The sequence below is a fragment of the Mastigoproctus giganteus genome, chromosome 8 (assembly GCF_048544385.1).
Source record: "Mastigoproctus giganteus isolate SK-2022 chromosome 8, ASM4854438v1, whole genome shotgun sequence".
Lineage (NCBI taxonomy): Eukaryota > Metazoa > Arthropoda > Arachnida > Uropygi > Thelyphonidae > Mastigoproctus > Mastigoproctus giganteus.
The window spans coordinates 66,037,665-66,052,220 of record NC_143582.1 but is presented as its reverse complement, the minus strand read 5'-3'; the positions used below and the strand labels follow the sequence as shown (position 1 = coordinate 66,052,220).

Sequence of the window (14,556 nt, the reverse complement as noted above, 5' to 3'; positions counted from 1 at the left end):
AAATTTCATATTTTATTGTTTTATCAATTTATTATTTTTTCAGTTTTATCCGGTGGAATTATATCATTCTATTTATTTCATTTATCTACATCATTATTTTAATATAACATAACACTATTTATATTTTTAATAACGGTTGGTGTATGATTGTGCAGTTATTATGAATATGAATATTCCCAACCCCAGAGGCCTATTTGAAGAATAAGTAATACAGTGCTGAAACTATAAATTTGTCCCCCTTCCCCATCACATTACCAAGCAGACTCACATGATCTTTAACAACCAAATCAAACCAGCTATTAGCCCTTCCCTCGACTCTCCCTGTCCCCGTGGTTGCAGAACTGGTGGTATGGCGATTTCACCACTGAAGTATTATAACTATGAAATTTAAATAAACATCACCACTCTCCAGGAGGAAAAAATTCATTATCCAAGAAAATCATTTGAGTGTTTTAATTTCATGCTTCTAAGTCTTTAAGAAAATCTAATAACTCTTTACTGGCTATAGTATTCTAGCCCACACCATTTACATATGGGCTAAATTAGTATGAAATGCACATTATAAAAAGAATTTCAATATATTCTTATGGTACATTAGGACTAAATAATGTTGCATTAATTATATTAGTAAAGAAAATTTTAAAATTTCTCTTTTGATATAATTTAATTGTATACAGTGATTAAAGTTGATAAAATTGAATTGGTGTAAGGCAGCAGTTCCCAAATTACGGAAATTTATGGACCCTTTCAAAAATCAAAATAAGTTTGCAGACCCCCTATGTATATATATATATGTGTGTGTGTGTACACGTATGTATGTATGAACACTAGGTGTTCTGAAAAGAAAATTCAAAGTTTTATGAGTGAAACAACTGAACTTTATTCTTATTTTTATATATAGGATTATATAGGGTATATTCTTTCCTGAGGGAAGAAAATATATCTATTGTAAAACTCATAATATTATGTTTCTTTAACCCTGCAGCAGTGATGCTGATCTGTGAGTTTCCTCTTGAAAATAAAAAGCCTATAATAATTGTTGGTTGATGAGAAAAATCCATGATATTCCATTCTGCAGCACCATGTATGTTCCACTTCATGCCACTAGATGGAATTGTTTGTTTCTAGTCCAAGTTATTTAGAGAACTCTCCAACATGGTCTAGCAGTGTGATCTATCCACTTGAGATAGCAACGGTTATAACAGCCTTACATGAGGTATTTTGCACAATTTGTTTGTAAGATTTGTTATTATATGTGAGATTATTATTTTTAAATAATAACCAATGCATTATCATTCATTTGCCATAGTTAGCAACATATATAATATTCAAATTTCATGCACTTCACAGCATGCCAAATTTCAAATAAATTTTGAAAAAATTTGAAAACCACAGTGAACAATAGTATGTAATATATACATATATTTTTAAAATAATTTTTTAAACTATTTATACATGTAAGCATAAATATGTGCATGCACATGGTTAATGGTTTTAAACTGGACAATGGAATACAGTTTCATCTTTATATTCTATACCTATAATGGTCTATATTTCAATGTAATAAAGTAATTTTTGTAATTTTCAGCAAAATTAATGTATTTAATTTTTTTTTATTAAAAATTGCATAAAATGAGTATTGCAATCCCTTGTGAAAAGATGAAATATTAGTATACTCCAAGCAGAATGCAAAAAAAAACCCAGAAAGTTTTTCCAAAAATTAAAAAGAAAGTTTGGCATCTGTCAGGTTCCATTCCATTGACTTTGTTATTTTATGGGGCACTATTTCAGGGTTAAAATTTGACATGGATCAAATTCAAGATTTCACTTCAGAGTCTCACTTTTCAAATGTGCAAGTATTAAACTGTAATGATATTAATATATTTCCTTACACCGGCGCTTCCCAAATGGGAGTCCATAGACCAGTTCCAGAGGGTCTGCAAAACATTCAGAAGGTATCAAATAATATGTGTTTATTTTCTTAAAAAATATACTGATAGAATCACGAATTTTGTTATCGAACATTACTTATTTTCAATACGATTAGTATATATAATTGTATACATATTTCAAATTATTCATTCTATGTATAGTAAATTGATGATAAATAAAGTTATTATATATATATATATATATATATATAATAACTTTATTTAAGTTAATATATATATTATATATATATATATAATTAGTTTATATATATTATTATATTAAGTTAATATTAATTTTAGGTTAATAGTTAATATATATATATTAACTTTATTAACTTATTAACTTTATTAACTTAAGTTAATATATATATTAACTTTATTTAAACTAATTATATATATATATATAATATATATATTAACTTAAATAAAGTTATTATATATATATATATATAATAACTTTATTTATCATCAATTTACTATACATAGAATGAATAATTTGAAATATGTATACAATTATATATACTAATCGTATTGAAAATAAGTAATGTTCGATAACAAAATTCGTGATTCTATCAGTATATTTTTTAAGAAAATAAACACATATTATTTGATACCTTCTGAATGTTTTGCAGACCCTCTGGAACTGGTCTATGGACTCCCATTTGGGAAGCGCCGGTGTAAGGAAATATATTAATATCATTACAGTTTAATACTTGCACATTTGAAAAGTGAGACTCTGAAGTGAAATCTTGAATTTGATCCATGTCAAATTTTAACCCTGAAATAGTGCCCCATAAAATAACAAAGTCAATGGAATGGAACCTGACAGATGCCAAACTTTCTTTTTAATTTTTGGAAAAACTTTCTGGGTTTTTTTTTGCATTCTGCTTGGAGTATACTAATATTTCATCTTTTCACAAGGGATTGCAATACTCATTTTATGCAATTTTTAATAAAAAAAAATTAAATACATTAATTTTGCTGAAAATTACAAAAATTACTTTATTACATTGAAATATAGACCATTATAGGTATAGAATATAAAGATGAAACTGTATTCCATTGTCCAGTTTAAAACCATTAACCATGTGCATGCACATATTTATGCTTACATGTATAAATAGTTTAAAAAATTATTTTAAAAATATATGTATATATTACATACTATTGTTCACTGTGGTTTTCAAATTTTTTCAAAATTTATTTGAAATTTGGCATGCTGTGAAGTGCATGAAATTTGAATATTATATATGTTGCTAACTATGGCAAATGAATGATAATGCATTGGTTATTATTTAAAAATAATAATCTCACATATAATAACAAATCTCACAAACAAATTGTGCAAAATACCTCATGTAAGGCTGTTATAACCGTTGCTATCTCAAGTGGATAGATCACACTGCTAGACCATGTTGGAGAGTTCTCTAAATAACTTGGACTAGAAACAAACAATTCCATCTAGTGGCATGAAGTGGAACATACATGGTGCTGCAGAATGGAATATCATGGATTTTTCTCATCAACCAACAATTATTATAGGCTTTTTATTTTCAAGTTTTACAATAGATATATTTTCTTCCCTCAGGAAAGAATATACCCGACTATCACATTTTGTATACAAATCAATTGCTGCTATCAGTCTTCAAAATGCACATTTCAAAAATATTTTTAAAAATAAATAATTAGAATTAACCATTTCCGAGTGAACAAATTACACAAAATCTACTGACACCACTATTATTCTAAGAACTGAGGCCAAACAGTCCCAGTGAGATTTATGTAATGTTCTTGATGAGTGTTTAAAGTTCTTTTTAAATTCTACTGTCTCTCTCATCAGTTAAATTAAAGCATTTCTATAGTTGAAAAGTTACCCTGATTCTTAGATCTGTTTCACTTCAATTGCCAGAAAAACATAGTCATACAATCTGGAACAAAATAAACAATATGAGCAACAGACATCAGAGAATCTCACCACCATTAATTAAATGTAATGGGCAAGATACAGCTTTTTGTACACTTGTTAATTACTCATCCTAGTTGTTTTTTCCCTCTTATTTCCTCTCTTTAATGTTTATTATTTTCATTTATTTGTTTTATTTTTGCTGTTGTACCTCTTGTCTCATCTGCATGTGTTACTATAGTTTTATATATTTTAACTTTAGCATCCCAATTAATGTTTGTATTGTTCCAAATTATATTATTTAATCTACTGCTATTCTACTCATTTTTAATGCTTATTCTTCTACTTCTCCTTGAGTTATTCCTACAGTATTTATCTGTATTCCTAGGTAGTTAAATTTCATTATTTGTTCTGTCATTTTCCCTTCAAATTCTAATTTGCATCCGAGTAGTTCTTTAGCTGTTGTAAGACTTTGTTTTTCCTACGGATATTTCCACATAATTTCTTTTCCTTTTTTATTATCTGAATTTCTCAATAATGAACTATATAATCAATGTTTCACCCTGACAAAATTACTTGTTTGTTTGTTTTTTTGTTATTTGGAGCATTAGCAACTAAGGCCATATTGCTCCGGAATATGCGGTGGTCATTCGCTGACCTTTTCGCATCCTCCATATTTGGTGGTGACGGGCTCGAACCCCGGTCTAATCAAGAAGCGTGTGCTACGCACTGCTGCTCCTTCCCACCTGGCTACGGAGGCGCCTGACAAAATTACACGAAGTGCAGCAAGTCAAGTGGAAGTCTATATGATGTTAATATTAGTTAATTGGTGCAAGGAAGCCATAGGCTTTTCTGCACCAGCCAAAATAATAATAAATAAATAAACTACCTATTTGACGCTCTCCACACATAGGTGTCTATCCAGCTGACTTTTGAATTTTTCTAAGCTGTCAGTCTTCACCCATAGAGGTAACTTATTCAAGTAATTAATAAAATTTCACCCTTATTCGTTTTACTTTCACCTCTCACAGCCTTATACACCTCAATCAAGTCTCCTCCAAAGTGTCTAGTTTCCAAGCTCTGTAGCCCACATAGTCTGATTTTCCTCATACAGAAACCCTTTTGCTGATCTTACTAGGCAATTTGCCCATCTTTGGGCCCTTTTTCAAGAAGTTTGATGTCTTTTTTTTGGTGCATATATGTGAGAACAATATTCCACACTAAGGCAAATTTGAGATTTGTTTATTTGTTTATGGGCTTTATGGTGCAAGGGCTTTATGGTGCAAGGGCAAATTGAGATTTGTACAGAATCAATAGCTACTTGGAAGAAAACTAACACTGAGTAAAAAAGAAAACCCAGTTTTTTAAATGCAGAGGAAGCAATATTTGTGATGTGCTTATGCCAAGGGAGATTAGAAGTCAGGATAATCGCTAATAGACATGTGATCTTGTCTAGAAATCTAAGTGTCATCAAAGATAAGCATAGGAGCAGAAGAATCCTTTTTGAGATATAAGACAGGACTGAGTTTTAGAAGGATTGAAATCAATTAAGATATCTTGCCCCACTGGAGAATTACCTGGAGATCAGCATTTAAGGAATTAATAAAATTTTGTTTATTCAACTTCTCAAATGCCCATTGGTAGTGGGCATTTGAGAAGTTGAAGCTTCTTGTGCAGTGCAACGTTTCTGAAACTGGAAGGTGGAATGTAATGCAAATCACCAGCAAAACTATGGATAGGATTTCTGGACAATGGAAGAGGGTCATTAATAAACAAGAGGAAAAGAGAAAATATGGATAGGATTTCTGGACAATGAAAGAGGGGCACTAATAAACAAGAGGAAAAGAGTGGGAGAAATAGCTGAACCTCAGGGAACACCAGCATTAGTAGGAAAGTTAGAAGACAGAGCCATCTAACATCACAAACGGTGAGCAGTCAGAGAGAAAACTGGATACACAATTACAAAAAACAGTTGGAAAACCATAAGGTAGAAACTCATTAAGTCCTTCATTCCAAACGCAATCAAATCAAATTTCTGCTATGGATAAAGGGATGGTTGAGGGGGAGAAGACAGAGAGTGGTAATCAATGGACACTGCTCATCATGGACTAATGTTATTAGTGGAGTCCCTCAGGGTTCAGTATTGGGTCCATTATTGTTTTCTGTATTTATAAATGATATTGATGATGGTATATCAAGCTTAATGTCCAAGTTTGCAGGTGATACGAAGGTTGGCAGGGTTGTCAAGGACCCTACTGACACTATGCTGCTGCTGCTGCTGCAACAGGATCTGGAAAGGTTGAGCACATGGGCTGAGAGGTGGCAAATGAAGTTTAACATTGACAAATGTAAAGTACTACATATGGGAAACAGCAACCCCAGAGCAACGTATCAACTCTGTGGTACTATACTGACAGTGGTAGAGAATGAAAAGGACCTGGGGATGGTTGTGCAGGCAGATATGAAGTTCTATGAGCAGTGCAGACGGGCTGCAAGAGTAGCTCATGGTGTATTGTCAATGATATATAGGAATTTTTCTAGCAGGGATAAGGAGGTGATTGCCTTGTATAAGGCAATGGTCAGACCACACCTAGAGTACTGTATACAGGCCTGAAGGCCTCATTTCAAGAAGGATGTAGAGCTGCTGGAATGAGTACAAAGAAGGGCAACAAGAGTAGTGAATGGAACAAAGGGGTGCTCTTACGAAGAAAGGTTTTAAGTTTTGCAAATTACAGTGTCTGGAGGCTAGGCACCATCGAGGTGATCTGATAGAGGTGTATAAAGCCTTGAATGGTTTGAGCATGCTCAATGCTGATGGGATTCTTCCTCTTGCTCAGAATAATCGCCTGAGAGGGCATAAATTCAAACTGAGGAAAGACAGATGTAGGATAGACATGCGGAAATTTGCCTTTAGCCAGCGGGTGGTTGGTTGGTGGAACAGACTTCCATCCCTTGTCATGGAAGTTGATAGCCTAAATAAGTTTAAGGCTCAGCTGGACAGGTATTTCGAACGAACAGAGGGGTGAAGTGGAAGTGGTTATTTTTTTTTTTTATTTATTTATTTATTTATTTATTTTATTTTATTTTTTTTTTTTGGCTGATGCCGCATAAGCTTGCTTTCTTGCATCAAATGCCTATGCTAATGCTAAAAGCCTTTGAAATATCAAGAGCAACTGCTTGAGTTTCAAACTTTTCCACTGAATTTGTCCACAGATAGGTAACATAAGCCAGTATATCACCAGTGGATCAACACTGATTTAAACCATCCTGGCAATTATCTAGGAATTGGGGGTTAACGAATTTCTCCATTATTTTAGAAAGAGTGGAAATAGTGCAATGGGACAATAAGTGGATGGGAGGGTTTTGTCGTTGTTGTTATTTGGTTTTAAGGAGCATTAGCAACTAAGGCCATATTGCTCCGGGGATATGCGGTGGTCATTCCCTGACCTTTCCGCATCCTCTGTATTTGGTGGTCACAGGCTCGAACCCCGGTCTAATCAAGAAGCGTGTGCTACGCACTGCTGCTACGGAGGCACCCAGGAGGAGGGATTTGTCATCTGTTGAGGTGGCAATAGAACCATCCAGCCAGTAGCTTTGATAAAGAAGTGCTCAACTGCCATTTGAATAATAGGCAAGTTTTCTACTCTTATCCTGTTCAAAATCTTGTTTGGACTGATTAATAATTGCTTTACAATTGTTGTCAACTTTGGTGTAGGCAGAAAATGAACCTGGAGTTTTGGATGCAAGCCAATTGCAATATGCAACATTTTTATCTTGAACAGCCTTAGCACATTTATTGGAAAACCAAGGTTCAGATAAAGGACAAGATTTTAAGGTGGACTGTGGAATAAGAGATTTTATGTGTACAAGAAGAAATTCACTGACATGATCTGACAAAATGTTGACATCAGAAGATTTAAAAGAGTAATCCAACCAAGGAAAAGAAGAGAAGAAATCTTGCAGATCATCCCATTTTGCATTCTTGTAATGCCAAACAACACAAAGTTGGCAATGGCCATGAGAAAAAGTCTCCACTGGAGAAGAGACCATGACCAGGTTGTGATCTGAGGTGCCTACAGGGCCATTAACCTGAACTGTTTACTTGGAAGGGTTGTTTGTGAGAAAGCGATTCGAGGGTGTTGGCTATGTGGTTTGGATCATCTGGTATTCTGGTAGGTAAATTAAGAATCTGTGCAAGGTCAATAGTAATTGCAAAAGCGTCAGCATCTTGACCAGCCGAGTCCGTGTGACTAGAAAACAGAAGCCAGCAGGATTATGAACATTAAAATCATCAAGGAAAACTATCTCAATGTTAGGAAAACTGGACTGGAGAATGTTTCAAAAAGAGGAAGTCAAAGAGTTGCAAGTGATAAGCAGAGTTGAGATAGAGATAACAGATGAATCTGATAGAATGGGATAGAGAGATTTTAAGCCAGAGTAGACTGAAAAGCCAAATTAGTAAGTTTCTGACAGTGAACATCAGAGAGGACATAATCACAAATACCACCTTTGAAGTGAAAGGAATTGTACAGCGAATGGTTAGGACACTTGATATGAACAGTGGTTAAATTAACAAATATTTGGGATTCTATCAGAAAAAGTATATGAGGCTTGGCAGACTTAAGTGGAAATGGACATCAGTGAGACTGAAAATGAGATCACATATATTTGTATATGACATGGAAGTGGTTTTTGATATGTTTTTGTTTTTACTCCAGCATAACCACCATGTCAAAGGAGTTTACAATAAATCATGAATACAATCATTAATTGTATTTAATAGTCACCAGTATATAGTGAACCACAGTCCACTCAAAGAGCATGTGCTACTGCATCCCACTCAGCTATGCCATTTTTTGACAGATTACAGAAAATAAACACCCATTTGTAAGACCGTTGTATTCTGCTAGCACATTTCATTGGTACTGGCTACATGTTTCATCTTCAAAGAGAACAAGGCTGCCTAACTGTTTCTGAAAACTGTAGCAAATGTGCAAGAAACTTATGAAAGAAGTCCAGCAGGGAGCTGTAAGTCTTTCAAACAACAGTTTAGTGCACCATATGTAGAAGGTTAACAAGGTTAACAACAGTGCAGTGACATGCATGAGCGAATGGACTTGGAAGACTATGTTGTCTCAAGAATTGTGTTTAGTAATGAGGCAGTGTTCTTCATAAGTGGAAGGATGGTTCTCCAGAACTGAAAGCACAACATTCAGATCTGGGGAACACAAAATGCAGCTGACATTGCTGAAAATGAATGTGGCAGTGAAAAAGTGAGTGCCTTTTTTGCAATCAGTGAAAGAAAAATTTACTGAACTTTTTTTCTTTCTTGAGAAGACTAACAGAAATGTTGTACTTAGATATGCTGCAGCTTAGATATCCTTCTTAGATATCCTTCCACTTATGAAGAACACTCACAGCCTCCGTAGCCGAGTGGGCAGGAGCGGGAGTGCAGTAGCACACGCTCTTTGAGTAGACCGGGGTTCAAGCCCCTGACTGCTGAATACGGTCGATCTGCCAACCCGCACTGGACCAGCGTGGCAGATTATGGTCCATTTCCCTTAACATGAATTGTTGAGGAGGCTTCCATCCTGCAGTGGGTTGATAATGGCTGCACTTTACTCTTTTTTTATGCTGCAGCTGTTTCTTGTGTATCAATCAGAGCAGGATGCTAATCTGTATGGGAGAGGTCCTCTCTTCCAACAAGATGGAACATCACCCCATTGCCATTTAGAGGTGAGGGCTTTCATCAACATGGCATTCTCAATACTGGATTGGTCATGCAGGTACAATATCATGACCCCCCCCCCACAAGATCACATCAGACTTAACTCCATCGGATTTCTTGATGTGGAGTTCTATTGAGGATTCAGTGTACCACTTCTTCTGACCACCGTAGAGGAGCTTAGAACCAGGATTGTTGCTGCTGTAGATGTCAACATTCTCACTCGTGTGTGGGATGAACTGCTATACACAAAGGACTTCAGTTGCATTAATTGTGGCAGCCATATTGAGCATTTGTAAATTGTCAAAAAATAAAAAAAATAAATTTAAAATTGCTCCAACAAAATATCGTTTGAATTATCTCTGTACATGTTACATCCCAAAGCATAATCAATGATAATCAATTTGGCCTCCACAAAAATAGATCTTCCTTGGATTTCATGGTCAAAGCAGAATTGAACAACAGGAATCCATTTATCCAAAGTTAACATCCATGGTACATCTTGGAAAAGCCTTCACCACCTCATTGTGTTTTGGTATTTTGAGAGGTCTTTCATTCTTCTTTCTTTGATCTGAAAGGACTTATTTCATCCAAAATTTCCTTCTGCACAGATCCTTCCAAGTTTGCTATCAGTAAGTTCTCTCTCAAATCTACATACAAGCTCTGTTCTTGGTGCTACTTTATTTACAATAATAAATCATATTAGCTAGAATATTCCATACAATGTAAATTCATACCTCTATGCAGATAATCTTACCGTCTCTCGTCATTTACAGAATGAGCTTCATCGCGAAGTGACTTTCAACTCTCAATAAGTAATATTAAGCTATGGATAGTACAGATTTGTTTGTTTTTTGGTGGTCTCTGGGGTTTCTCCCATTAGCTGCTGTAGCATCTGTTTTAGGCATGTGCCAGCATTGGCATCGGCAGTGTGGTGAGTGTGGGTGTGTTGAGTGGTGTATAGAAATATACAGCCATACACTTTAGTAAGAGGCACAAGATGCACTTTGATCCTGAACTTAGCCAGTCATCCTATGTCAATATGAACAGCATTCATCTCCCAGGTCTAATTTTCAATAGTACATTAAATTTTAGAACATTAAGATTTATGGATTACTTTCCAAAAAAGATTGAACATACTCCAGGTCATTTCTGCTACAATGTGGGCTGCAAGTTGCTGCTGCTGTTAGTTGGAAACAAAGGCCCACTCTTCTCAATGGACATGTTTTTTCCAATTCCCAAAAAAGCAAGACAATCTTGACCAAATGTGAATATCATACTTATATTTTTTGACTCACAGGGTGTTTTACATTATGAATAACTGAGAAGTTATTCATAATAGTAACAACTGAGAAGATAATTCAGAGTGTGATATGAAAACTATTTTCAATTCCAAAAGAAGCCTGAAAGCAGGAATGGTTCCAAAGTACTGGAATCAATATACATACTGTCATGACTATTGAGATGGACCTTCAAAGAAGAGCCATCTGAATGAATAGCTGGTAAACTTCATTTACCAAATATGAGTTCAGTTTTCCCAAACTTTTTGATCACACCTCATATGTGGCCATTTTCACAAACTGCAGCTGTAGTAAAATACAAAATTTTACAGCATGAGAAGTCCATATTTTTGTAAACTAAATATAGAACAGAAAATAATATTATTTTACCTATACACAGCAGATACGCATAATATGTACATCTTGCATAATTTTACATTAAGCTATATATGGCAGCTGCATCACATTTCGCATAAAATTGCAAGACTAATCTTTCCTTCCCATTATATTTTTCAGGTACATTAATTTCTTTGCTACAAAACCCAGCCCAACAGAACACATTTTGGATCTATGGGAAGCTCGACATCGTCAGTCCAGCTCTCTTGCAGATTTCGTAAATGTTCTCAGAGTAATGGGAAGGAATGATGCCGCACTGGTAATTGAAAAGGAAGCTAGTTCATGGCTGTAATTTGTGACATTAACTTATCTTAAATTGAAAACTTTCAACTATGCATCAAGATATATGAAAAGAATGTGAACCTTACTGAAGACATAGGTGCCAATGATTTATCTTTAAAATGATACAGTAAATTGCATGTTAAGTTGAATCATAAGTAAAATTTGTTTAATTCCAGAAAAAGCTTTATTGCTTTTGCTGTACAAGATTCCTAGTTTAACTTATAAATTTTGAAATTACTAACATCAGAATTAGTATTAAAATCATCAAATGGCACCCCCACTAAGAATAGTGATTGAAACTATCAAGAACTTTATTGCTGAATGTGTGTAGGCAGGATAAAAAATGGCTTGCAAAGCTGGTCTTCCAAAGTAGAACAACTTTATGCTGTGGTTTTTAACAGTGCATTGTGCCAAATCATTTTGGTGCCAATTTTTCAGCTATGCATACCAACCTTGCACATTTTTATACTTTCATGGACCAATAGTCATTCTACCAAAAGTGTTTTGAAGAGTTTTTGACATATTTGCAGTGTGCAGGAAGTAGTGATATTGAGATTTAAAGAAGGTAGAAGCATTAAATTTCCTGTTGCTTGACACATTTTATAGTGTCACTGTCTACTGTTTTGCCTCCAAAAGTGAACTTAAATATTCTACTACAAGAGTAGCTCCTAGTTTTTTTACTTGACAGGTGAAAAATTTTATAAAGTCATTAATTTTGAAAAAAAAAAATCTATTTTTCTTTTTTGAAAAAGTAACTAGTTGTGATCAAATAAAATTGTTCTTGTTTAGAACATATGATAGTGAATTGCTTTGAGTACAGTACAATAAAATAATATTCTGTTGCATATTATAGTTAAACTGATGAACAGTTTTGTGAAATTTGCTGTTTTATCTAGCTACAGTGAGAACAGAATGCATATTGCTTATATTTAAAAATATATTGTTAATAAAACATCTGATATTACTTTTATCAAAATTCTACTCAAATCTGCCTTAGTCTATTTATATCAGATTATTAAAAGCATTATTGATGGTATATTTAGTATTAATAATAAAGAATTTTATTATTAATACTAAATTTTTTCTTTTTAGTATTAATTTTTAAAATTAATACTAAATTTTATTATTCCAAAAAATAAAAAAAAAGAAGATTGAGGCCTTCTCAAATTCAACAACAATGGTATACAAAATAAAATATTTGCATATTGTAGTTTAGTCTCCATTTCAACCTTTGATTGCTAGTATGGTGTCTGACATGCCAGTTTTTAAAATTTTTAAATTTGTAAATGAAATCAAATCCTCTCATGTACCTTTGTCCACCAATATTCTCTAATTGGTTATAGAGTATTTTCTGTTTTCATTATGATATAATATGAATTATAATATATTAATTTTCTGTTTGGCATTTAACAGACACCAGGTGAGAAAAAGCATCTATCTTTCTTCTAGACAACTTCCATCTCCTTGCTGCTAATCTTACTGTAGAGCTTTGGTTTTGCCAGCTAAATGCAAAAGCTGACAAAAATACAGATGCTCACACTCCAGATGTCATGCAAGCATGTGTTACAATTTGAGAATGAGTGACTTTGAAAGTTCTAAAAAAAAAAAAAAAAAAATTGATAAAAATTTTTATTACTCGTTTCTCTCATTTATTTTTATTCTTAAACAAGTTTAGCACATAATAATAGGTCACTATTTTCAGTTTTGTAAAACTGGCAAAGAAAACATAATTAAGACAAAAAGGTACACAGGATACAGTGGTAACATAATAATTGAGATAAAATTTACTGATATGAAAGGCACTGCCCCTGATATTCACCAGGTCAGGCAGTAGCTTGCACTTGTCTTTTTTCTGCTAGTGGAATGGAGGTAAACCAATTAACAATGGTAATATTCCTACCCGTGTTAGAAATTGGCTGGACAAGTCATTTCACCACATCAATTAACATATTGCTCTGCACAAGAACAGGTGGTTGTACTCCAATGTAAACTTCTAAATTTTTGGTATAAAATGCGGCAAAGTCAACAAGAGGAGATATTTTTATTTCATATCACACAGGCTTAAATTTTATATACTGACAAAATGGGCACCTTCCACGAAAACCTTCCAACATTTTGTCAGTGGTGGCATATTCATTGAGGTTCGTGTGCTTTTTGCATCCTTCAACAAAGTCTGTAAATACTTGTTTAACTGGAGCGAGTTCATCAAATCTCTTTCGCTCTTCTCTAGTTCTTCTATCTTCGAATCTCAAACATCTTAAAATAAATTTAAATCATTTGAGAGACATAGCTGAGTGGAAATGTTCAATGCTCACTCCATCTGTTGCCCAAAGATCTAAATTTATATGAGCCCTGTGGGAAAAGCCTGCCAAATACATTAGCCAATATCAGCATCCAGTTCTGCACGCATTAGTTCTTAGAATCGCATTCTTTAAGACTAGTTAACTCCTATACTTTCAACACAAATATTAGTATAAGCAATGATTTTATTCAGTAGCATCAGAAATGTATAACTTCCTGACATCAACAATAGAACTAACCTCTCTCATTTCATGGTGTAAGGTCACACACCCAATGAATCCTTCATATTCTTTATCAGTGTTGTGTTCTGAGTCTTGTAAAAAATCATTTTCCCTTAATTCATCTCCACTTATTGCCAGTTCATTATCATCAGTTTTTTCTGTTTCTACAGCATTCTACGAAGTTGATTAACATCATGAGAATTTTTTAAATCAAAACTGTCACATATATTAAAAGATGCACTTTTACACCAAAGATCAACAACACAAAAATAAAACACATTTCAGGAGATGCAACGGTCCAAATGACCAACATTGTAAACACAATGCAATGACCACAGATAACATACAGCTCACAATGTTGACATATAATGCTTTAGCTTCAGCTACCTGAAGCTACAGCATTGAGGAAGGTTTCAAGTAAGCTGTAATTTCAACAATAAAAGTAAAAAAAAAAAAAAAAAAGCAGGGAAAGGATTGATGTGCACCCCGTACAGGTTAAATGAATAATAACCACTGG

General features: G+C 33.8%; 1 protein-coding gene across 1 annotated transcript in view; it reads left to right on the top strand.

The window, feature by feature from the left end:
* LOC150081587 (netrin receptor UNC5C-like) overlaps positions 1-11,604 on the top strand; it is a 383,853-nt gene extending 372,249 nt beyond the window's left edge. The window contains exon 15 of the mRNA XM_090379449.1: positions 11,356-11,604. Within this exon, the coding sequence (XP_090235575.1) occupies positions 11,356-11,527 (172 nt within the window). The 3' untranslated portion in view covers positions 11,528-11,604. The remainder of the gene's footprint in view (positions 1-11,355) is intronic.
* The last annotated feature ends 2,952 nt before the right edge of the window (positions 11,605-14,556 follow it).